At 44.4% G+C, this 24,872-nt stretch overlaps 1 protein-coding gene across 3 annotated transcripts in view; it reads left to right on the top strand.

Annotated features, from left to right (window-relative positions):
- The first annotated feature begins 2,310 nt into the window (after positions 1-2,310).
- Positions 2,311-24,872, top strand: part of LOC134340584 (aquaporin-5-like) — a 43,815-nt gene continuing 21,253 nt past the window's right edge. For 2 of the 3 annotated variants that reach the window (XM_063038002.1, XM_063038000.1), the window contains exons 1-2: positions 2,311-2,723; positions 24,377-24,538. In XM_063038002.1, coding sequence (XP_062894072.1) covers positions 2,352-2,723; positions 24,377-24,538 — 534 coding nt within the window. In that variant the 5' untranslated portion in view covers positions 2,311-2,351. The remainder of the gene's footprint in view (positions 2,724-24,376; positions 24,539-24,872) is intronic. The other variant, XM_063038003.1, reaches the window with a different exon arrangement.

The following is a 24,872-nucleotide window of genomic DNA, read 5'->3' as shown; positions in this document are numbered from 1 at the left end:
ATGACACACAGTTGAAACACAATTTGTGTGAAATATTAGAAGTGCTAGACAGAGTGAGAGGCAAGGGGTTAACTATCATTAACTTCCTGCCCTGGAGAAAATAAACCTGAGTCTGTGAAGAGATGGAGAGGAGGAAATAGTGCAACCATTAGACCACTGAACGATGGTGATCCTGCTGTTACTAGCGGCAGGTGTGGCAGCGACGGGAGGGGGGGTGGTACAGAAGGGTTGGATGGAGGTGGAGAGGAGTTGATGGAGGGAATATAGACTGGATGTGGGAGTACAGAGTATGTGGCGAGAGTGCAGAGGGGGATTTACCAGTATGTTACATGTATGAAGAAGATTGTCTTGGCTGCATCTGTTTACCTTGCAAAGGATGTGCTGAGGGGAAAATGAACTGAGCCACAGACATCAATGCAAGGTGGATTTTAAGGACCTTCCTGCCCTTGGCAGAGTACTCAGTAACCAGGGCCCAGGGATAGAGAACACTGGTAATGTCATAGCACCAAGGCCACAATGAGCAAGAGCATTGACCTGCGGGTTATGGATCAGAGATGTGGGATTAGTCCCAATAACTGGCAGGCAGAGTGAGGTGAACGGCATCCTAAATAGCTTCTGACCCTTTCTTTTCTGGTCCTGAAGAAGGGCCTCGGCCCAATACATTGACTGTTTATATCTCTCCATGGATGCTGCCGGACCTGCTGAGTTCCTGCAGCATTTTGTGTGTTTTGCTCTGGATTTCCAGCATCTGCAGAATCTCGTGTGTTTATGATTTGCTGCTCCACTGCGAAGTACCTTCGAGGGATGCCTATCCTGAGGAAGTTTAAATCTTCTCTTCAACGGGAGTTCTGTGAGACATCTCTCTCTGCTCCCACTCCGTGATGTCTTTGACCATGTGCTCACCTAGCTGTCCTCACTTGTACTCATTTGGTTCAACAACTAAACTGTGCCTCACTTCCCTAGCCACCTCCTCCCACTTCATCTTCATCATGGACAGCAGTCCCTGTACATTTCCATTCCCCATTAAGATAATCTCCATGTCTTTCTGGAACAGACAACTGACCAGTTTCCCTCCACCACACCCTCCTCTGTCTGGTAGAACTGGTGCTCACCCTCAATAACCTTATCTTCAGTTCTTTCCTTTTCTCCAGACCGAAGGTGTAGCCATGGCTAATCAAATGGGGCCCACTTATACCTTCATTTTGGTGACTATGTGGAGCAGCCCAAGTTCCAAACCTACTGCGGCAACACTCCCAACTCGTTCTCTACTACATTGACAACTGCATTGTTGATGCTTCTGGCACACACATGTAAAACTTACCAATTTTATCAACTTCATGACTGTTAGAACTGGAGATGATGTTGTCCAGAAGGTTCTTTGGAAGTCAAGAATGAGGCACACATTTTATGGTTATAGCTGTTTTACTGGATAACCATTTTATTAACCCATTGTACGGGTTAGACAGGGTCTGTACCAGTTTAGATAAGAAACCTGTTAACAGGTACTGACTGAGTTACATTTCAGTTTTCAAGATAAAGAAATGGCAGGATAGAACCAAGTTACTACAATTTACTGAAAGTTTATAGACAAACAAATGATTACGTAACATATAAGCAAGATAAAACTACAAGGAAAAACACAATAAAAACAACAATATGGCCCCAAATCTAACACTAACTTCCACCCCAACCTCAAATTCACTGGGCTGTCCATGAGACCTCTTTCCCCTTTCTTAGTTCTAGCTCACCAATTTGCGTATCTATCTTAACTACGCTTTCAAACCTCTATCTCCTTCATCAGTTCTTGAAACTAGGCTTTCTATCTCTAGACATCTAAGACGAAGGGTCCCAGTCTGAAATGTCAACTCTTTATTCCTCTCCATTGATGCTGCCTGTCCTGTTGAGTTCTTCCAGCATTTTGTGTGTTATTCCAGATTTGCAGCATCTGCAAGCACAGATAAGGGGCTTGGGGATATGGTGTGTAACACTTTTTGTCAAACAGGGCAGGTACAGAGTCCCTAACCCCAGCTCCTCTCCACCTGGGGAATAGTCACCCTCAACTGGAGGTGTACATTCGCAACCCACCCCCACCCCTCAGGTTGGACCAGCCTGTCTATAAAGGTGATGAAAGGTGAACGTGATGGCATCCGAGGCAACAGCTACCCGTGGTAATTAATATTGCCCAGAGTCATAGGGAGAGCCACCACGTCACTCTCTGCTAATTTTATAATAATTTGGAATTTTTTTGCATAAATTGATGCTGAGCAGCGGGCTGTGGAAAAACCCAGAGTATGGGTTGACCTTGCACGCTGTGTGTGTAAACTGGGTTTCCCGTGCCATCACAAGCCCACATGGAGCAGCTAAAGCAGGAGGTGTACAGTGAGTCCTTCTGGCGGGCTTTGCCCGCCGAATTCCTGGGCACGGCCGTGCTGGTGTTCTGCGGCGTGGCCAGCACTCTGGGCTGGGCTGGGCAGCAGCCCGACACCCTGCAGGTGGCCCTGGGCTTCGGGCTGGCGGTCTCTGCCGCCTCGCTCTGCACGCAGGGGGTAGGCGCCGGCCACCTGAACCCCGCCGTCAGCCTGGCCCTGCTCCTCGGTCTGCGCATCAGTCCGCTGCGAGCGCTGCTCTCCATCCTGATGCAAGGCTTGGGCGCGATCGCAGCCTGCGCCCTCCTGTACGTACTCACCCCACCCGGCGTCCGCGGAGAGCTGGGGCTCAGCAAGGTAGGTGGGGTGGCGAGGGGGAGAGCGGAGAAGAGGGTAAGGGGAAAGGGAGAGGACACAAAAGAGGGGCATGGAGGGGGGAAGTGGTGGTGGAGGGGGGCACTGGTCACTTCCAATTGGAGCTGTATCCCATCTCAGCACAGTCGGGGAGGGGTGGAGATGGGGGTAGAGGGAAGGAAAGGGGGAGAAGGTGGACTCGGGGAGCAGGGGGTGGTTCAGGAGGGAGGGGGAGGTGGAGAGAGGCTGAGATGGAAAGGAGGGGAGAGAGTATATGGAGTGAGGGAGAGGGAGCAGGAAGGGTCAGAGGAACTGGAGGAGGGGGATGAAGGAAGTGAATGGGAGAGGGAAGGGGCAGTAAGAGAGGAGAAGATTGAGAGGTTGACTAAAGAAGGAGACTAAGTGAATTATGGAGATGGGATAGGAAGAAGAATGGGGAGAGGAATGGAAGCCTTTGGAAGGATGTTGGAAGGAAGGTGGGTAGTAGAGAGCAAGGTAGTGAGGCTTGGGGAGAGAAAAGTGTCAGAGCAGGAGGGATTGAGGGTAGGAAAATGAATGAGTGAGTATGAGTGGGAATGAGGGTGGGAGGATCGAAGGTAGGAGACAGATTGAGTCTAGGTGATGAGAGGGGATTTAGAGGAGGGTGGATGTAATATAGGAGGAAGGGGCAGAGGAGGAGACAGGGAAGTGTCGGACGAGAGAGAGAGGTAGGTGGGAGGTTGGATTAAAGAGGGAGAGTGTAAGGAGTGAAATGAAGAGAGTGTGGATAGGAGGGGGAAGATAGGTGTGTGCAAGGAAGGGGCAATGAAGGCTGGGGGAGGGAAGCAGGGGTTAGCTGGATAGGGTTAGATTGGTGACAGAAGAGACAAGTGAGGGGTGTAAGGAGGGAGAGAGTAAAAAGGAAGGGTTGTAGGGAGTGAAGGTCAAAACGAGGCAGCGTTAGAGTGAGATCTTAGGGAAGGGTAGGAACCGCACAGACATAACCTTCTGTATTTTTCTATTCCCTTTGTATTTATGTCTATCTAAAAGCTGCTTAATCTCCACCGAGCAGCCTCCCATGGTAGCCCATTCTGCATTAAAAATAATTGGCCCTCACTTCACCTTTAAACTCCACTCCAACCCCCACCCCTAAGCTAAAAATTATGTCCTTTGGTGTTTAATATTTCTACCCTATCCTGGTGAACAGATTCTAACTGTCTACTCGATCTATCCCTCTCATTATTTTAAAACATCAATTGGGTCTCCCCCAGCCTTCAATGCTTTAAGAAGAACAACCCAAAATTGCCCAACACACATCAAAGTTGCTGGTGAACGCAGCAGGCCAAGCAGCATCTATAGGAAGAGGCGCAGTCGACGTTTCAGGCCGAGACCCTTCGTCAGGACTAACAAAATTGCCCAACCTCTCTCTCCAGCTAATACACTCTAATCCAGGTAGCGTCCCAATAAATTCCTCCCACATCCTTCCTATAATGGGGCGATCAGAACTGCACGTAGTTCTCCAAGTGCAGTCTCACTAAAGTTTTATATAGCTGCAGCATAACTTCCTTACTCTTGTACTCAGCACCCTCCCAATGAAGGCAAGTGTGTCGTGCACCTTCTTGACCACCTTATCCATTTGTGCAGCCACGTGCAGTGAACTATGGACTCTGACTCTAGATCCCTCTGTACTTCAATGCTATTAAAGGGCCTACCATTAACTGCACATTTTCTCCTTTCGTTTGATCTCCCAAAGTGCAACACCTCATACTTGCCTGGATTAAACTTCTCTGCTCACATCTATAACTGATCTATATTCCACTATATTCTTTTGTTAGTCCTTTACACTGCTTACATCCGCCAATCCTGGTGTCATCCACAAACTTGATAATTTGCCCATCTACATTTTCATCCAAGTCATTGATATGTATCACAAATGACAGAGGTACAAGCACCAATCCTTGTGGAACATCACTAGTCATAGACCAAAAGCCAGAATAACAGCCTTCCACCGCTACTCTGTGTCTCCTCTGGGCAAGTCACTTCCAAATCCAAACTTGCAATTCACCCTGGATCTCATGCATCTTCATCTTCTGAATCAACTTGCCATAAGGGATTTTGTCAAATACCTTACCAATGTTGGCATCATCCACTGCTTTACCTTCGTGAAGCACCACTGTCACCTCCCCAAAAGCTCAACCAAGTTTGTAGGCATTACCTACCCGGCACAAAGCAATGCTGACTGTCCCTAAGCAGGCTGTTCCTTTCCAAATGCGCATATATCCCCAGGTATCCTCTCCACTAGCTTTCCCACCACTGATGTGAGGCTCACTGGCCTATAGTTACCGAGATGACCCATTTCCCTTCTTGAACAAAGGCAGTACATTGCTACTCTACAATCCTCTGGGACCTTGCCTGTTGCTAGCGAGGACACAAAGATTCCTGGTCAAAACCCCAGCAATCTGCTCACTTGCTCCTTTCCATATTCTGGGATATATGCCATCAGGCCTGAGGTCTTATCCACTTTAATGCTTTCAGAAGACCCAGCACTATATCCTTAATCTCAAAATGCCCCAACACACTAGTAAGCCTCACTGTCCCTTCACAATCCTCCAATTTCTTCGCAGTAAGTACTCTTAGATCTATAGACGATATTGTCCAGAAGATCCTTCTGAAGTTAAGAATGAGGCAAAAATCTTATGTTAGATGAATATCAAACTAGAGATCAGACAGGATACGCAGTCTCAGCCCCCCCCCCCCCTTTGAGTCTAAATACATTTTTATTTGGTATATCTGAATGTTCAAAGGTAGAAAACTATGGTGCCAGCATCAAGTATAAGACTTAATCAATCTCAAGTTATAAAACATCAAAGGGTACTTTTCAGCTATGTCATACTCCTGCCCCTTGCCGTGCTTCTCTCGCTGTTTCAGTTTGTCTCTGAGCTTCGTATAGCTCACTTTGAATCGATCACCTATCTGCTTTTATTTTCTCACTTGTTCAGGTAATGTGTAGATTTGCTCTTTAGATTTTATCATGTCGACCTTGTAACTGAACATGCTCTGTCTCTTAGTTCTGATAAGACTGCAAATATCCATTCCGTTTCCTTCTTTCCTTTAGGCATTTTCAGGATAAGCCCCTTTAATAGCTTCTAGCGGCCAAGTTCCAAGCAGAATCAGCAATGATGGTGGTAGATAAGAGTTCAAAGCCTCAGTTATCAGTTCACATATACTTTATATACTTTATACTTTATTGTCGCCAAACAATTGGTACTAGAATGTACAATCATCACAGTGATAATTGATTCTGCGCTTCCCACTCCCTGGATTACAAATATAAAGTATTAAAAATATTAAAAATAGTTAAAATTAGTAAATATTAAATTATAAATCATAAATAGAAAATAGAAAAATGGGAAGTAAGGTAGTGCAAAAAAACCGAGAGGCAGGTCCGGATATTTGGAGGGTACGGCCCAGATCCGGGTCAGCATCCGTTCAGCAGTCTTATCACAGTTGGAAAGAAGCTGTTCCCAAATCTGGCCGTATGAGTCTTCAAGCTCCTGAACCTTCTCCCGGAGGGAAGAGGGACGAAAAGTCTGTTGGCTGGGTGGTATGTGTCCTTGATTATAACAATCAACTTGATATAACAATTGAAGGTTCAGTTTTCCTCTTTTTCTGTAATGGTTTTTTTTCCTTTAATTTGACCATGGCTTTGAGACCACATGTGGGGTCTCAACCCAAAACATCAACTGTCCATTTCCTTCCACAGACACAGACTTCCTCCAGCATCTTGTTTGTTGCTCCATACAGTCTCTTGTTTCTCTAGCTCACCAGGACATTGTCTGGGATGGAGCGTTTTGGAGATCAGAATCAGAATCGGGCTTATTATCACTGACATAGCAGACATATGTCATGAAATCTGTTGTTTTGTGGCACCAGTACAGTACAATATATAAGAACTACTATAAGTTACACTAAGAATATATAAAGAAAATCAATAATGCGAGACAGCAAGATAGTGAGGTAGTGTTCATGGGATCATGGACCATTCTGAAATCTGATGGTGGAGCGGAAAAAGCTGTTCCTAAAATGTTGAGTGTGGGTCGTCAGGCTCCTGTACCTCCTCCCTTGTGGTAGTAATGAGAAGAGGGCATGTCCTGGATGGTGAGGGACCTTAATGATGGTTTCCATCATCTTAAGGTATTGTCTTTTGAAGATGCCCTCAATGGTGGAGAGGCTAATGCCCATGATGGAGCTGGTAGAGTCTACACCCTCTGCAGCTTTTTCCAATCTGTGCAGTGGCCCCTCCAAACCGGACAGTGATGCAACCAGTCAGAATGCTCTCCATGGTACATCTGTAGAAATTTGCTAGTCTTGACAGACCAAATCTTCTCAGACTCTGAATGAAGCATAGCCTCTGGCATGTCTTCTTCATGATTGCACCAGTATGTTGGGCCCAAGATAGATCTTCTGAGATCTTGAAAGCCAGGAACTTGAAACTGCTCACCCTTTGCACTGCTGACCCCTTGACGAGGACTGGTGTGTGTTCCCTGAATGTCCCCACCCTGAAGTCCACAATCAGATCCTCTTTGAATGCTCATGCCGCTCCCTCCAGCGGTGCATTCTAGGTACTCACTGCTCTCTGGGTGAGAACGGTCCCCCTAAGATACGTTCTAAATCTTTTATCCCCTACTCGAAATCTCTGTTCTCCAGTCTTATTCACCTCTGATGGGGAGAAAGCTTTCCTGCAGACTATGGGCCAAGTGCTGGAAGGTGAATACTCATTGTCTGCATGGACATGATGGGCTGAGTGGCCTATTTGCATGCTATATGTTGCAGTTCTGTCAAATAATGGTAGGAAGGAGAGAGTGATGGTGAACAGGGGGAATGAGGTAGAAGGAAGTGACTGTTGACAGGAGGTATGAGATCAGAATGAGCGATGAGGGAGGTAGAGTCAGATGATGTGAGGGACTGATCATGAGAAAAGAAATAAAAGTGTGAAAGAGAAATGTACCCAGAGGGATATTCAGAGAACGAAGGGATATGGGGTTAGTGCAGGGAGAGGATCAGGTGTAGTCATTGAATCATTGTCTTTTGTCCTGTATCAGTGAGGCCACTTTCAGATGGTTAATGCCACCAGCAGGCCATACATCCATCTGAGTTAATCATTCCAGCCTGTGTCTGCAAATTAATTATCCACCATTGTCCCTGTACCAAAAAAGACCAAGGTAACATGCCTGAACGACTGGTGTCCTATTGCACTCACCTCAGTAATAAGCAAATGCTTTGAGAGTCTGGTCAAGGACTACATCTGCAGCTTGCTACCACCCACACTGGACCCACTACAGTTTGCCTACCGACACAACAGACTGACAGATGACATAATAGCCACAGCTCTACACACCATCCTTACACATCTGGAGAAGAAGGATGCTTATGTGAGAATGCTGTTCTTTGACTACAGTTCAGCATTCAACACCATAGTTCCATCCAGGCTCGACAGGAAGCTCAGAGACCTCGACCTTGACCCTGCCTTGTGCAGCTGGATCCTGGACTTCCTGTCAGATCACCAGCAGGTGGTAAGAGTGGGCTTCCTCACCTCCAACCCTCTGAATCTCAATACAGGAGCCCCTCAGGGCTGCTTACTGAGTCCCCTCCTTTACTCCCTGTATACCCATGACTGTATCGCCACCCACAGCTCCAATCTGCTAATTAAATTTGCTGAAGACACTACATTGATTGGCGTTATCTCAAACAACAATGAGGTGGCCTACAGGGAAGAAGTCATCTCTCTGACACAGTGGTGTCAAGAAAACAACCTCTCCCTCAATGTCACAAAAACAAAGGAGCTGGTTGTGGATTACAGGAGGATTGGAGACGGGCTAACCCCTATTGACATCAATGGATCTGGGGTTGAGAGGGTAAACAGCTTTAAGTTCCTCGGCATACTCATCACCAAGGACCTCACAACAGCGCCTCTTTCACCCCAGATGGTTGAAGAAGTTTGGTATGGGCCCCCAAATCCTAAGAACTTTCTACAGGAGCACAATTGAGAGCATCCTGACTGCCTGGTAAGGGAACTGTACCTCCCTTAATCACAGGACTCTGCAGAGAGTGGTGCGGACAGCCCAGCACATCTGTAGTTGTGAACTTCCCATGATTCAGGACATTTACAAAGACAGGTGTGTAAAAAGGGCCCGAAGGATCATTGGGGACCCGAGTCATCCCAAACACAAACTGTTCCAGCTGCTGCCATCTGGGAAATGGTACCGCAGCATAAAAGCCAGGACCAACAGGCTCCGGGACAGCTTCCTCCATCAGGCCATCAGACTGATAATTCATGCTGACTTGAGTGTATTCTATATGTATTACATTGACTGTTCTATTTATTAGAAATTATTATAAATTAATATGCTTGCACAATGCACATTTAGATGGAGATGTAACGTAAAGATTTTTACTTCTCATGTATGTGAAGAATGTAAGAAATAAAGTCAATTCAATTTAATTCAATGTTATCTGAAACTTTGACAAACCTCTATACATAGATGTGTGGTAGAGAGTATATTAACTGGCTGCATCACAGCTTGGTATGGAAATACCAATGCCCTTGAATGGAAAATCCTACAAAAAGTGGTGGATATAGCCCAGTCCATCACAAATAAATCCATCCCCACCATTGAGCACATCTACACAGAGTGCTGTCGCAGGAAAGCAGCATCCATCATCAGGGATCCCCACCACCCAGGTCATGCTCCCTTCTCGCTGCTGCCATCAGGTAGAAGGTACAGGAGCCTCAGGACTCACACCACAGGTTCAGGAACAGTTATTACCACTCAACCAACAGGCTCCTGATCAGAGTGAATAGCTTCACTCAACTTCATTCCCCCCATCACTGAGATGTTCCCACACTCTATGGACTCACTTTCAAGGGCTCTTCATCTCAGGTCTCAAGGTTTATTGCTCATTTATTTATTATTATGTCTTTATTTTTATTTTTGCACAGTTTGTTGTCTTTTGCACACTGGTTGTTTGTCCTGTGTGTGTTTTTCATTGATTCTGTGTTGTCTTCTGTACTTACTGTGAATGCCCACAAGAAAGCTGTAGGTATATTTTTTCAGTTTATTTATTATTTCCTCCTTTATATTTGCTCAGCTAGGACCGTAGACATGACAGGGAGGATAGTTGAATGCTCCTCTTGCGGGATGTGAGAAGGCAGGGAGACCTCCAGTGTCCCTGATGACTTCACCTGCAAGAAGTACATCCAGTCGCAGCTTCTAACACTCCACGTTAAAAGAGTTGGAGCTGGAACTGGATGAACTCTGGATCATTTGGGAGGCTGAAGGGGTGACAGATAGGACATATAAGGAGGTAGTTACACCCAGGGTGCAGGACACAGGAAGCTGGGTGACAGTCAGGAAGGGGAAAAGGGTTAAGGAGCCAGTGCAGAGTACCCCTGTGACCATCCCCCTCAACAACAGGTAGATAATTTTTCAAAACTCGTTAGATTCTGGACTAGTTCCTGAGGATTGGAGGGTGGCTAATGTAACCCCACTTTTTAAAAAAGGAGGGAGAGAGAAACCAGGGAATTATAGACCGGTTAGCCTAACGTCGGTGGTGGGGAAACTGCTGGAGTCAGTTATCAAGGATGTGATAACAGCACATTTGGAAAGCGGTGAAATGATCGGACAAAGTCAGCATGGATTTGTGAAAGGAAAATCATGTCTGACGAATCTCATAGAATTTTTTGAGGATGTAACTAGTAGAGTGGATAGGGGAGAACCAGTGGATGTGGTATATTTGGATTTTCAAAAGGCTTTTGACAAGGTCCCACACAGGAGATTAGTGTGGAAACTTAAAGCACACGGTATTGGGGGTAAGGTATTGGTGTGGGTGGAGAATTGGTTAGCAGACAGGAAGCAAAGAGTGGGAATAAACGGGACCTTTTCAGAATGGCAGGCAGTGACTAGTGGGGTACCGCAAGGCTCAGTGCTGGGACCCCAGTTGTTTACAATATATATTAATGACTTGGATGAGGGAATTAAATGCAGCATCTCCAAGTTTGCGGATGACACGAAGCTGGGTGGCAGTGTTAGCTGTGAGGAGGATGCTAAGAGGATGCAGGGTGACTTGGATAGGTTGGGTGAGTGGGCAAATTCATGGCAGATGCAATTTAATGTGGATAAATGTGAAGTTATCCACTTTGGTGGCAAAAATAGGAAAACAGATTATTATCTGAATGGTGGCCGATTAGGAAAAGGGGAGGTGCAACGAGACCTGGGTGTCATTATACACCAGTCATTGAAAGTGGGCATGCAGGTACAGCAGGCGGTGAAAAAGGCGAATGGTATGCTGGCATTTATAGCGAGAGGATTCGAGTACAGGAGCAGGGAGGTACTACTGCAGTTGTACAAGGCCTTGGTGAGACCACACCTGGAGTATTGTGTGCAGTTTTGGTCCCCTAATCTGAGGAAAGACATCTTTGCCATAGAGGGAGTACAAAGAAGGTTCACCAGATTGATTCCTGGGATGGCAGGACTTTCATATGAAGAAAGACTGGATGAACTGGGCTTGTACTCGTTGGAATTTAGAAGATTGAGGGGGGATCTGATTGAAACGTATAAGATCCTAAAGGGATTGGACAGGCTAGATGCAGGAAGATTGTTCCCGATGTTGGGGAAGTCCAGAACGAGGAGTCACAGTTTGAGGATAGAGGGGAAGCCTTTTAGGACCGAGATTAGGAAAAACTTCTTCACACAGAGAGTGGTGAATCTGTGGAATTCTCTGCCACAGGAAACTGTTGAGGCCAGTTCATTGGCTATATTTAAGAGGGAGTTAGATATGGCCCTTGTGGCTACGGGGGTCAGGGGGTATGGAGGGAAGGCTGGGGCGGGGTTCTGAGTTGGATGATCAGCCATGATCATAATAAATGGCGGTGCAGGCTCGAAGGGCCGAATGGCCTACTCCTGCACCTATTTTCTATGTTTCTATGTTTCTATCACTTTGGATACTGTTGGGGGAGATGACATAACAGAGGAAAGTCACAGTGGTCGGGTCTCTGGTACTGAGGCTGCTTCTGTGAATCAGAAGGGAAGGGGGCAGAAGAGGCGAGCTGTGGTGATAGGGGATTTGATAGTTTAGGGGAATGGATAAGAGGTTCTGTGGGTGAGAACAAGATTCTCGGATGGTATGTTGCCTCCCAGGTGTTAGGGTCCGGGACGTCTTGGATCAAGTCCTCAGTATTCTTAAGTGGGAAGGTGAACAGCCAGAGGTTGTGGTCCATTTAGGTACCAATGACATGGGTAGGACGAGTGATGAGGTTCTGCATAGGGAGTTCAGGGAGTTAGGTGCTACGTTAAAGGGCAGGCCCTCCAGGGTTGTGATCTCAGGATTGCTATCTGTGCCACAGGCTAGTGAGGCCAGAAACAGGAAGATCATACAGTCTAACACATGGCCAAGGAGTTGGTGTAGGAGGGAAGGCTTCACATTTTTGGATCATTGGGCTCTCTTCTAGGGAAGGTGGGACCTGTACAGAAGAGAAAGCTTGCACCTAAACTGGAGGGGGACTAATATCCTAGTGGGAAGGTTTGCTATTACTGCACAGGGGTGGGGGGCAAGGGGTGATGGTGTTTAAATTAGAATTGCAGGGGACGGGAACCAGAGTGTCAGAACAGATAGTGGAGAGGTTGTGGAGACATGTTGTTAAGACCTCAGACAAAGTCAGGAACCAAAAGGTTGAGCACTGTGGGACTAATGTTCTGAGTTACGTACATTTCAATGCAAAAAGTATTGTAGGAAAGGGAGATGAGCTCAGGTCATAGATCAACACTTGCAATTATGATATTGTAGACATTAGTGAAACTTGGTTGCAGGAGGGCAAGTTTGGCAGCTCAATGTTCCGGGGTTCCATCGTTTTAGATGTGACAGAGCGAGAGGGATGAAAGGAGGAGGGGTGATGTCACTGGTCAGGGAGAAGGCTCAGTCAGAACAGATTGGAGAACCCATACAGTGAGGCTTTATGGGTGGAAATGCAGAATAAGAAAGGTATGACCATGTTAATGGGGCTATACTATTGACCACTCAATAGTCCAAGGGATTTAAAGGAACAAATTTGTTGTGCGATTGCAGACTTTTGCAAAAAAATGTAAGGTTGTGATGGTAGGTGATTTTGACTTTCCACGTATTGACTGGGACTCCCATACTGTAAAAGGGCTGGATGAGGATAGAGTTTGTCAAATATGTTCAGGAAAGGTTTCTTTATCAGTACATAGAAGTCCCAGCAAGAGACTGTGCATCACTTGATATGCTCTTAGGGAATGAGACAGGACAGGTGACAGAAGTTTTCATAGCAGAACACTTTGCATTTAGTGATCACAATGCTATTAGTTTCAAATTTGCAAAAAAGTAGGTCTGGTCCTCAGGTTGAGATTCTAAATTGAAGAAAGACCAATTTTGATGGTATCAGAAAGGATCTGGCAAGTGTGGATTGGGACAGGTTGTTTTCTGGTAAAGGTGTACTTGGTAAATGGGAGGCCTTCAGAAGTGAAAATTTGAAAGAATAGAGTTTGTATGTTCCTGTTAGAATGAAAGGCAAGGATAGCAGCTTTAGGTAACCTTGATTTTTGAGAGATATTGAAGCTCTGGTCAAAAAAAAAGGTGAATTGCAGGTATAGGTAGGTAGGAACAAATGAGGTAATTATGGAGTATAAGAAATGCAAGAGGAACACTAGAGAAAGAAATGAGGAGAGCTAAAAGAAGGTATGAGGTTGCTTTAGCCGACAAGGTGAAGGAGAATCTATAGAAGTGTGGCAAAGCCGCAGCAAGGTCATGGACCCTATACGTATTACAGAAGAGGTGTTTACAGTCTTGAGGCTAATTAGGGTGGGTAGATCCCCAGGGTCTGACAAGGTGTTTGCTCGGACCCCGTGGGAGGCTAGTGCAGAAATTACAGGGGCCTGAGCAGAGATATTTAAATCATCCTTAGCAAAGGGTGAGGTACTGGAGAATTGGAGGATAGCTAATGTTGTTCTACTGTTTAAGAGAGGCTCTGAGAATAAACTAGGAAATTATATACGGGTGAGCCTAACATCAGTAGTGGGAAAGTTATTGGAAGTTATTCTAAGGGACCAGACATGAGTATTTGGATGGATGGAGACTGATTAAGGATAGTCAGCATGGCTTTGTGCGTGGTAGGTTGTGTCTAAGCAATCTAGAGTTTTTTGAGGACGTTACCAGGAAAGTTTATGAGGGCAATGTAATGAATGTTGTCTTCATGGATTTCAGTAAGGCATTTGATGAGGTCTCACACAGGAGGTTGGTCAAAAAGATTCATTCACTCAGCATTCAAGATGATGTAGTAAATTGGATTAAACATTAGCTTTGCAGGAGAGACCAGAGAGTGGTAGTAGATGGTTGCCTCTCTGACTGGAGGCCTGAGACTAGTGGTGTGCCACAAGGATCGGTGCTGGGTCCATTGTTGTTTGTCATCTACATCAATGATCAGAATGATAATGTGCTTAACTGGATCAGCAAATTTGTGTATGACACCAAAGTTGGGAGTGTAGTGGACAGTGAGGAAGCCTATTAAAGCTTGCAGTGGGATCTGGGCCAGCTGGAAAAATGGAAGATGGTATTTATTGCAGACAAGTGTGAGGTGTCGCACTTTGGTCGGACCAACCAGGGTAGGTCTTACACAGTGAATGGTAGGGCACTGAGGAGTGTGGTAGAACAAAGGGATCTGGGAATACAGATTTAAAATTCATTAAAAGAGTTGTCACAGGTAGATCGGGTCATAAAGAAAGCTTTTGACACATTAGCCTTCATAAATCAAAGTATTGAGTACGGGAGATTGGATGTTATGTTGAAGTTGTCTAAGATGTTGGTGAGGCCTAATTTGGAGTATTGTGTGCAGTTTTGGTCACCTACCTACAGGAAAGATGTCAATAAAATTTAAAAACTACAGAGAAAATTTACAAGGACATTACTCAGTCTGGAGGACCTGAGGTAAAGGGAAAGTTTGAATAGGTTTGGACTTCATTCCCTAGAGTGTAGAAGATTGCGGGGAGATTTGATAGAGGTATACAAAATTATGAAGAGTATAGATAGGGTAAATGCAAGCAGACTTTTTCCACTGAGGTTGAGTGGCACTGGAGGTCATGGGTTAAGGGTGAAAGGTGAGAAGTTTAAGGGGTCCATGAGGGGAAATTTCACTCAGCAGGTAGTGAGAGTGTGGAACGAGCTGCCAGCATAAGTGGTGGATGCGATTTTTATTTTATGTTTAAGAGGAGTTTGGACAGGTATGTGGGTGGGAGGGGTATAGTGGGCTATGGTCTACATGTTCTACATGTAGGTTGATGGGACTAGGCAGTTTAAATGGTTTAGCATGGACTAGATGGGCTGAAGGGCCTGTGTCTGAGGTGTAATTTTCTATGACTCAATGTGCTTCTGTAAGGGAATGGATGTTTCTCATACCACAGAGGGACAACTGGTCCTGTGCCTTGTGGGAGCCTTGTGTGCCTTGGTGCTCTGGGGACATGGTGTGCCTCTGTTTACTTGAGAGGGGTTTTGGTTCTGAGTTTGAGGGTGACTGGAATTACTCTGCGGCAGAAGGGACTTTGGGTTTCTTAGATTGTGGTTCAGTCGCTGGCTGCCATGTTGGCAGTACCTGAAGGAGTGCAGAAAGTAGAGTCCCTGAGGATCGTCACCTCATCGTGGTGGAGAAGCTTGTGAGTTCCTGAGATCCTGACTGTGATGCCTTCTGGAGTTTAGCTCCTGGCAGGGTCACCTGTGGCGGTAAAGTCAAGGGTGAGGTTCCAGACAAAAAGTGATCCAACATAGACCTCAATGGTGAGCTGGTGGAAGATGTTGACACATCACGATGACAGTGAAGGTGGAGGAAGGCCGCAGCAGTGGAGGCATTCTCCATCCTAACATCCCTGTTAGGTGGATTCTGGATTGACCTCTACAGCCACCTGAAGACTCACCAATAGACAACCCCTTGTACTCGGCTCAAGTGATTGTAATTACTATTACGTGTAAGAATATTCAAGATCTATGTCTCTCCCAGACTGGTACTTGCCATTAGAGTGGGGGTTCCCGACCTGGGGACCACGAACTCCTCGGTTAATGGTGAGGCTTCATGGCATAAAAAAGGTTGGGAACCCCTACTTTAGAGTTGATGGATGTATATCTGTTGATGGAATGCAACCAAAATATGTACCAAAGACTGTCTGAGCAGGAATATATGGTTAGAATTGTACTAGGAATCTGGGAGTCCGGAGTTGGGATACCAGTGTAAATGGTGACTGCCAGACATCGGAGTAAAGGCCATGATTGAAAGAATGCAGACATCCTGAGGTAAGAGTTCTTGCTGGAAATGATGTAAGGGGATGTAGCTCCATAATCAGAATTTCAGGAGTAGGAAGGGAGTTCCAAAGACCTCTGGATTAAACTCAGTATCACATGCCAGTGAAAATAAAAATGGGATTGAGCAAGCTGATGTGCAAGGGATATGTTCAAAATGGAGGAGCTGCACTGTAAAGGACAGGGGCAATTGTTCGGGTGTGGCACTTCACTGATGTAACTGTGGAAGGCTGAAAGTAAATGGCAGTGGGCAGGGCCTTAGGATGTCACAGAGGCAGAACGTGATGGACAGATTGGTGCATAGTGGTCAGAGCAACGTTATTACAGTTCGGGGCATTGGAGTTCACAGTTCAATCCCAGTGTCCTCTGTGAGGAGTTTCGATACATCCTCCCCATGGGTTTTCACTAGGTAGTCCGGTCTCCTCACGCAGTCCAAAGATATACTAAGAAGTTTAATTCGTCATTGCAAATTGTCCTGTGATTAGATTAGTGTTAAATTGGGGTTGTCAGTGGTTGCAGGGTGGTGTGGCTGGAAGGACCAGAACGGCCCATTCCACGCTGTATCTCTGAAGAAATAACAGAGGAAAGTATTAGGATGAGCCTGGCTGTCAGTACATGTACAAAGTGCGGTGAGTAATTGTGGTGAGATAACCATGTATGACTCCAATGCAGCAGTGATAACATCAATGTAAAAGGGAGAGGACTGTGCATTTAATATTTCAAGATGCAATGTGTTCATACTAGATAGGGAAGGATCCAAAGTGACATAACTGACGATTCTTAGTTCTGATGAAGTGCCTGAAAATTAACTATTTCTCTCTCAACAGATGGTCAGTATGTCTGGTCCCATTTTCATTAATAAATGATGGTAGAGATTGCAGAAGAGCAGACTTCCTAACCTGGGGTCCATGGGCCCCTTGCTCAAGATCAGAAGACACAGCCACAGAATAGAGGGGCGTCCATTTAGAATGGAGATGAGGAGGAATTTCTTTAGCCAGAGAGTGGTGAATCGGTGGAATTTGTTGCAAAGGCAGCTGTGGAGGCCAAGTCATTGGGTATATTTAAGGCAGAAGTTGATAGGTTCTTTCTTTCTTTCTTTTCAAATCTTTTTATTGTATATATAGGAAAAATAACATGAGTACATCGAAGTAACAACACTTACAATGCCTCAAAAAAACATTATCTTAAAGATTGAAAACAAAATTTTGTGATAACAAAAAAAACCTGCTGAGCAGAAAAGTGAGAGGGAAAAAAAAGAGAACCCATTAGGTGTACAACCCCGGAGCCATGCGTCATACAAAAAGCTTCTAAAAATAAACATCAAACCGCCAGCAAGAAAAGAAAATATACCAAAAAAATTTACAATTAGATCGTGGAAAAATTAACTCAAATGATAATAACGAGCAAATGAGCCCCATCTTTTCTCAAAATCAAATAAAGGTTCAAAGGTTCGACTTCTAATTTTCTCCAAACTAAGACACAACATCACTTCATCGTGACAAAGTGGGAGCTGATCTATCCTTCCACTTCAACAAAATGGCCCTCCTAGCTATCAATGTAACAAATGCAATAACACATTGGTCAGACACAGAAATACCATGAATATTTTGAGGAATTATTCCAAAAAGCACAGTTAATTTATTAAATAGGTTCTTGATTAGTCTGGGTATGAAAGGTCATGGGGAAAAGGCTGGAGATTGCTGTTGAGAGTAAAATGGATCAGTCATGTTGAAATGGCGGAGCAGACCTAATGGGCCAAATGGCCCAACTCTGCTCCTATATCTTATGGTCATAATGGTATTGGTCCATGCCATAAAAAAGGTTGAGAATCCCTGCATAAAAGGTTACCCTAATCTTCCAACTATTCCTCAATGCAGAAGGGTGTCACAGAACTAGAAAATAGATAATGTAGAACCACTGTTCAAAACAAGACATCAGATACCTGCCAGGCCTGTTGGTGATGGGGAACCTTTAAAAGATAACCAGAGGAAGCATGAATAGACACAAGGAAAAGTTTGAATTGATAAATGAGAGCCTGCATGTTAAATGCCATTCGTGCTTAATGCCAACCATGACTAAACAGCCTGAAATCTTTGAACAAAGTTAATGATGGAAATCAGTAGGTAAGTACTTTGAAAACTTGTATTAATGGAATTCTATGCCAGGCTGGTGAGCAAGGTTTAGGCTGAACAGTCCAGATAGGAGAGGGTAGTAGTGGCAGACTTTGTACTGGATGAAGGTGAACAGTGATGTTCCCCAGGGGTCAGTATGGGAGATCGCTGCTTTTTAAAATTTATTTTGACTTTGGTATATATAATAATATTTTCGAACTTGTCAATGAGACAACATTTGGAAATATGGTTAAACCTTGGGGAGGTGAGGAATGGGTAGAGAGGGGTATGTGGATATACCCGAAAAGTGGACAGAAAAGTGTCAGATAGAATGGAATACAGAGTTGTAAGAGGTAATGCATTGGACAGAAAGAATATAAGACAATGTCAATTAAATGGAGTAGTCCTAAAGGTCTGGGTGATCCTGAATGTGGTGGGCATGTGTGGTCATTAGAGCAGATTCATTAACAATGCGGAAACGTAGGGAGCTAATGTTGAACCAATATGGAAAGTATATCAGATATTGAACTGGATGATTCTGTGCAAGCTGACTACCTAAAGTTAGGAAGATGATGAAACGACTTCTTAATTTGCTGAAAAGATTACTTCTTGCTGCTCTGTGAGTGAAGGTGTCAACAACAACATCCTCACAAGTGTGACTTTTTTGAGTCATCATTGCTCTTTGTTATTCCCCTTTTATTTTGTCCACAAATCCTATAACCAGATAGGTTATGTTGCTATTCCTGTCTGTTTATGCTTGTTTTGATAATGAACCATGCTTGCACAATTGTATCGAGTTGTACACATTTGTCTGCTAAATAACTTTGATCAGCATGTTATCGTTCAGGTGCCTTGCTTTTCGGCGTGGGTGATCATGTCTCTCCATCCATCACAGTCCCTGACCCTCTGAATTGTAGTTGTTGCCTCCCCTGTTTCTAACCATGATGTTATTCCATCTATCATTCTCATTCTCTGCCTGCCTCTGCTTCTTTTTCCCTCCAGCTTTCCAGTTGTAACTAAATGTTCTAATGTCTCTCTTCGCATGATGTGTCCAAAGAATTTTGATTGCTGTTTTCTGATTTTTTTTAAGTAATGTACTTTTTTATTTTCATTCTCTGTAGAACTTCTTCATTGGTTATCCTGTCCATATATGATATGCATAGCATTCTTCTGAGGAACCACATCTCTGCTGCATTGATTTTTTTTTCCATTGCATTTGTGATGGTCCATGACTCGCAGCCATACATCAATATCGGAAGAATGTAGCAGCTGAGAGTTCTAAGGCAGATGTCAATTGCTAATTTCTTGTTCTTTAGGATGTTTCTCATTTCTGTAAATGGTATTCTTGCCATTGCTATTCTTACTTTTATGTCTGTTTCGCATTTGTCATCAGATGTTACCCATGGTCCAAAGTACTTGAAGTTGTGAACTTGTTTCAGGATTTCATTTCCCAATATGATCCAACAGTTTGGGATATCAGGTTTCTTTGATATTACCATTATTTCAGTTTTCTTTTTGTTTAAGGTTAGGCCAAGTCTTTTGCTCTCTGTGTTGATGGTAGATACTAGTTTCTGTAAATTTACTTGACTGTTTGCTATCAGTACTGTATCATCCGCATAACGGAGGTTGTTGATATTGTATCCTCCTGTACTTATTCCAGGTGGGTCTTGTATGGTTCTCATGATGTTTTCACTGTACAGGGAGAACAGGTCTGATGATAGAACACAGCCCTGTCTGACTCCTCGCTTTATTGGCTGATATTCACCAATCTCGTTGTCTGTCCGTAGGGCTGCACTTTGTTGCCAGTAGAGATTCCTGATTATTCTTAGATCTTTTCCGTTGATATTAATATCTTTAAGCATTTTCATGATGACTTGGTGTTTCACTGTGTCAAAGGCTTTTGTGTAGTCGATGAAACAGAAGTATACGTCTTGTTGTACTTCTATTGACCTTTCGATAATATTCCTGAGGATATAAGTGGCGTTTGATGTTCCCTTGCCTTCGACAAAGCCGCACTGTTCTTCACTGATCTCTGGTTTAATTTTGTTTCTTATTCTGAGCATGATGATTCTAAGTAGAATTTTTGTGAGGTGGCTTATTAAACTAATTGTTCTGTGTTGTCCACACTCTGTTACACCTGGTTTCTTTGGTGGTGCAATGAATACTGTCTTTAAAAGATCTTCTGGTACTTTGCCACTGTTGCATGTTCTATTCTGAATCTTAAGGAACAAGGAAGAAAATGTAAGGAAAATGAAAAAGCCTACGTATCCTTGCATGCACAGATAACAACCAAGTGCAAGGACGCAAAAGAAAAGTGGCTTAAGGACAAATGTGAGTTAATACACCTGGTTTCTTTGGTGGTGCAATGAATACTGTCTTTAAAAGATCTTCTGGTACTTTGCCACTGTTGCATGTTCTATTCAATAAGATTGTTAATTTCTCCACACCAAAATCTTCTAGCACTTCATACAGTTCAACCGGAATGTTACCTGGTCCTGATGATTTCCCCCTTTTCCATTTTCTTCATAGCATGTTCCACTTCTTCTTTCAGTATCGCTGGGCCCTCGTTGTTGTTGCCAATATCAACGTTGTCCTCTTGGTCTTTGTCGTCGTATAGGTCTTTGATGTATTCTGACCATCTTTGCATTATTTTTCCTTTTTCCATAATTGTAGAGCCGTCTTTTGCTTTTATACATCCTGTTGTTGCCCCGCTTTTCCTCTGATTTGTGACCTCTTTGATCTCGTCGTGCCTACGTTTGCTGTTGTTGGTCTTCTGCAATTGTTCTATTAACTCACATTTGTCCTTAAGCCACCTTTCTTTTGCGTCCTTGCACTTGGTTGTTATCTGTGCATGCAAGGATACGTAGGCTTTTTCATTTTCCTTACATTTTCTTCCTTGTTCCTTAAGATTCAGAATTTCTTCTGTCATCCATTTCTTTTTAGCTTTTTTCTGTTGTTTGGGAATCACCTCTTGTGCTGCTTGTGTTATGCTGTCTCTGAGGTTTTCCCATTGCTGTTCTATAATAGTGATGTTTTGTAGAGCCTCGAATTTGTTCTTCACTGTTATTTGGAATTCATTTTTCATGTCACTGTTTTTTTCTCAAAAGTCCCAAATTCAGCTTTGGCTCTACTCTTGGTCTTTTAAGCTTACTGAGTCTCAGGTACATCACGATGATTATTGGTACGTGATCACTGTAGCAGTCTGCACCCGGATATGTTTCGCATGATTTCAGAGCATTTCTATACTTTCTCCTAATAAGCACGTAATCAGTCTGGTTTCTGGTGTTATCCTCTGGGCTCTTCCATGTCCATAGTTTTCTCCGGTGTTGCTTGAAGATGGTATTACCAATTATATAATCTTTTTCTGTGACCCATGTAGCTAGTCGTTCACCTCTCTCATTTCTCTCACCTATGCCATAATGCCCAACATTGTCCTCCTCATCCCTGGTCTTGCCTACTTTTGCATTGAAGTCACCTTGTATTTTCTGTTGAAGTCACCTTGAATAATGGTATTTTATATCGGTGTTGGTGCTGTACAATTGCTCAGCAAAAGGAGGTGTAAGGCGCTCCTTCCGTCTGATAGCCTACAGGGCACCCTTGGGCAAGGTGTAGTACCTGTTTAGCCTCCCAATCAGGGTCACGTGAAGCCATGGTTTGCAGGTGGTGGATGGTTTTACAAGCAGATTCTACAATTGGAATTTATGGTTGTAAAACTAAAAACGCTGGGCAGATGAATCTGCTGATCAATGGCCAGGGTTACCCATCCGGTATGGACACTGCAACTGAAGAAGGCAACGGGAAACCACTTCAGTATTCCTCCCTTGTACAATCATGAACTCAAATCAACTACGGTCTCAGCTCAGAGATGTGAATGGAGCCTCATCCGGTAGAGGATCCTCATGCGCCGCAGGTGAACCTCGACCGTTATCCAGCGACTGTCGGCAGATCAAAAGCAAAGAAGATCAGACTAGCAACCTGGAATGTAAGAACTCTTAACCAACCTGGTAAACTGGACAACATCAAACAGGAAATGGAAAGATTAAAAAAATACTTTTTGGGAACGTGCGAGATGAGGTGGAAAGGAGCTGGTAAAACAAGCTCAGAAGGATATACCATCATTTACTCAGGAGGAGAAATACATGAAAAATGTGTTGGAATTATGTTAGATGAAGAACATGCAAAATCAATAAAAGGCTATTGGACAATATCAGATCGAATGTTACTTGTGAAACTACATGCAAAACCTTTTGACATTAACATCGTTCAAGTTCGGTAAGTCTGTGAGTGGGCCACTGACAAAATGGCATCAGTATATTTATTTTAAGCCTGCTAGTTTTTGCAGACATTAATTGCTCCCAACGATAAAAGCAATGACGTGAAAATCTTTTGATAACATAAAATGAATCTGACGCAGCCGAGTTCGGCTGCGGGTCTTAAGCTCCCCAGCTCCCCCTGCTGGCTTGTAATGTATTCGCATATGGGGGAGCGGCATTGCTGGTGAGGCTGGTGGCGAGGTGCCTCCTTGAAATATTACAGTCCTTCTCGTAATGGTGCTCCCACAATACCACTGAGAGAGTCGCTGGATTTGACCCAGTGATGAAGGAGCTGTGATATAAGGGGAGAACCGCTTATCCCCTCAAACTTACTCCATCATTCAATATTCATAGATAGCTTTAACCGACATAAAGTAAACAGACATAACACAAATAAAATTGGCAAAGGTGGCCTTGAGGCTCAATTGGTTGTTGTAAATTGTCTTGTGATTAGGCTAGGGTTAGATAGGAGGATTGCTGGGTGGCATAGCATGAAGGGCCTGTTGCACACTATTATCACAATAAATAAATAAATAAACAAACTAATTCAGTTTGAGAATGAAAGAACTTGGGACTAAAACTGATGTCATGAGTAGAAATTGTTACAAAAGTATGAAGGCAGAGTTAGCTAAAGTTGATTGAGGAAAATGGATTGTGACCCTGAAGTTAACTGAGGGTTAGTTGGAACTCGCAGATCAAGTGGAGAGAGGGCCCACCTACTTCCTCACCTCTGGCTCTTGCAGCATTTCACCTGTAAATGTCTGACTTCAGGGAGTGAGGGTAAGGAAGGTGGCCAATAGCTGGCAATGGTGGGACGAAGGGAAGCGGGATGGTGGAGGAGGTGGGTGTGTGAGAGTTCAGGACTGGAGGGCGGCAGAGATCTGGTGGATGCTGGAGTGAAGGTTGTCCCACAGGGGAGGGTGATGACACACGGAATGGAGATTGCAACTTTAGGCCATTGGAGATTAAGAGGCAGCATTTCCTGTTCTACCATTATTAAGATTGATCTTTCAGTGTGTGATTTTTAAAAGAGCAATTAGTTTGTGATTAACATTTTTCTAATAGCTGTGCAGCCCAAAGTGATGTTTGCTGGCAAGGTTAAACAACAAGGGTCTCTTAACAGCCAACAAACACCATGCGGATGTGTTCTGTGAATAAATCCCAGGGCTTCTCTGAGGGACAACTGGAGGAGTGTAGGGGCTCTGAAGTGTGAGACGTATATCACAGGTGCACTGAGAGACGTGAGACTGTTCAGCCAAAGTCCCATGCAGTATAACATTTACAGTCCATCCATCAAAAGCTGATCTTCCTGGTGGCCAAACGTTTTATTTCCCATTCCCATTCCTCTTCCAACATGTTGGTCCATCGATCCACGGCCTCCTCTTGTGCCACCTTATATTCTGTCTGGATAGCCTCCAACTTAATGGCATGAATATCGATTTCTCTAACTTTTGGTTAAAAAAAGATTCCCTCTCCTCCCCTCTTTTCCTTTTCCCCTCTCTGGCCTCTTACCTCTTCTCACCTGCTTATCACCTCCCCCTGGGTCCCCTCTTCCTTCTCTTTCTCCCATGGTCCACTCTCCTCTCCTATAAGATTCCTTCCTCTCCAGCCCTTTACCTTTCCCACCCACCTGGCTTCACCAATCACCTGGTAGCTTGTCCTCCTTCCCCTCTCCTCACCTTTTTATCCTGGTGTCTGCCCCCTTCCTTTCCAGACCTGATGAAGGGTCTTGGCCCAAAACATTGACTATTTATTCATTTCCATAGATGCTGCCTGATGTGCTGAGTTCCTTCAGCATTTTATGCATGTTATGAATGAGAGCTAGTTTAAAAAGTTTTAAACCACATTTTTTGTCAAACTTTTGCAGTGGCTTAATTCTGACCACTTTACTCCACAGCCTTCTGAGGGGGTTACACAGGTCCAGGCCTTGGTGATTGAAGTTATTGTCACCTTTCAACTTGTACTGTGTGTTTTTGTCCTCTCACACAAGGAAAGCAACTACGAGGGATCTGCACACTTGGCCCTCGGCATCTCCGTGACCCTTGGACATTTGGTGGCGGTGAGCATGATTCAGTGATGCCATTGTTCAATGTCTAGCAGTGCCTTGCCCTCCGTTGCACAATGCCAGCCCAATATTATCTGAGAAGAACAGGACCTAGGCACCTTGCCCCTTGGTGGAGGGGAGAGTTGGGCACTCTGTCCCGTTAGTAGTAGAGGGAATGAGTGCTGTAAATCCCTGTTAAAATATTTGGGTTTACATTTCTGGCTCGAAGACATTACAGCTTGGCTCCGTCTTGGGTGAGCTCTGATCTCAATCTGCTCACTTGGCTGTCGTGTCTCTCAGCTCTGGGATTTAATGCATTCAGGTCAGAAACTGGAAGTGGGATAGAGTG

Source organism: Mobula hypostoma, chromosome X1, assembly GCF_963921235.1.
Source record: "Mobula hypostoma chromosome X1, sMobHyp1.1, whole genome shotgun sequence".
Lineage (NCBI taxonomy): Eukaryota > Metazoa > Chordata > Chondrichthyes > Myliobatiformes > Myliobatidae > Mobula > Mobula hypostoma.
The sequence above is the reverse complement of the archived record's forward strand: the minus strand, read 5'-3'. Positions and strand labels throughout refer to the sequence as shown.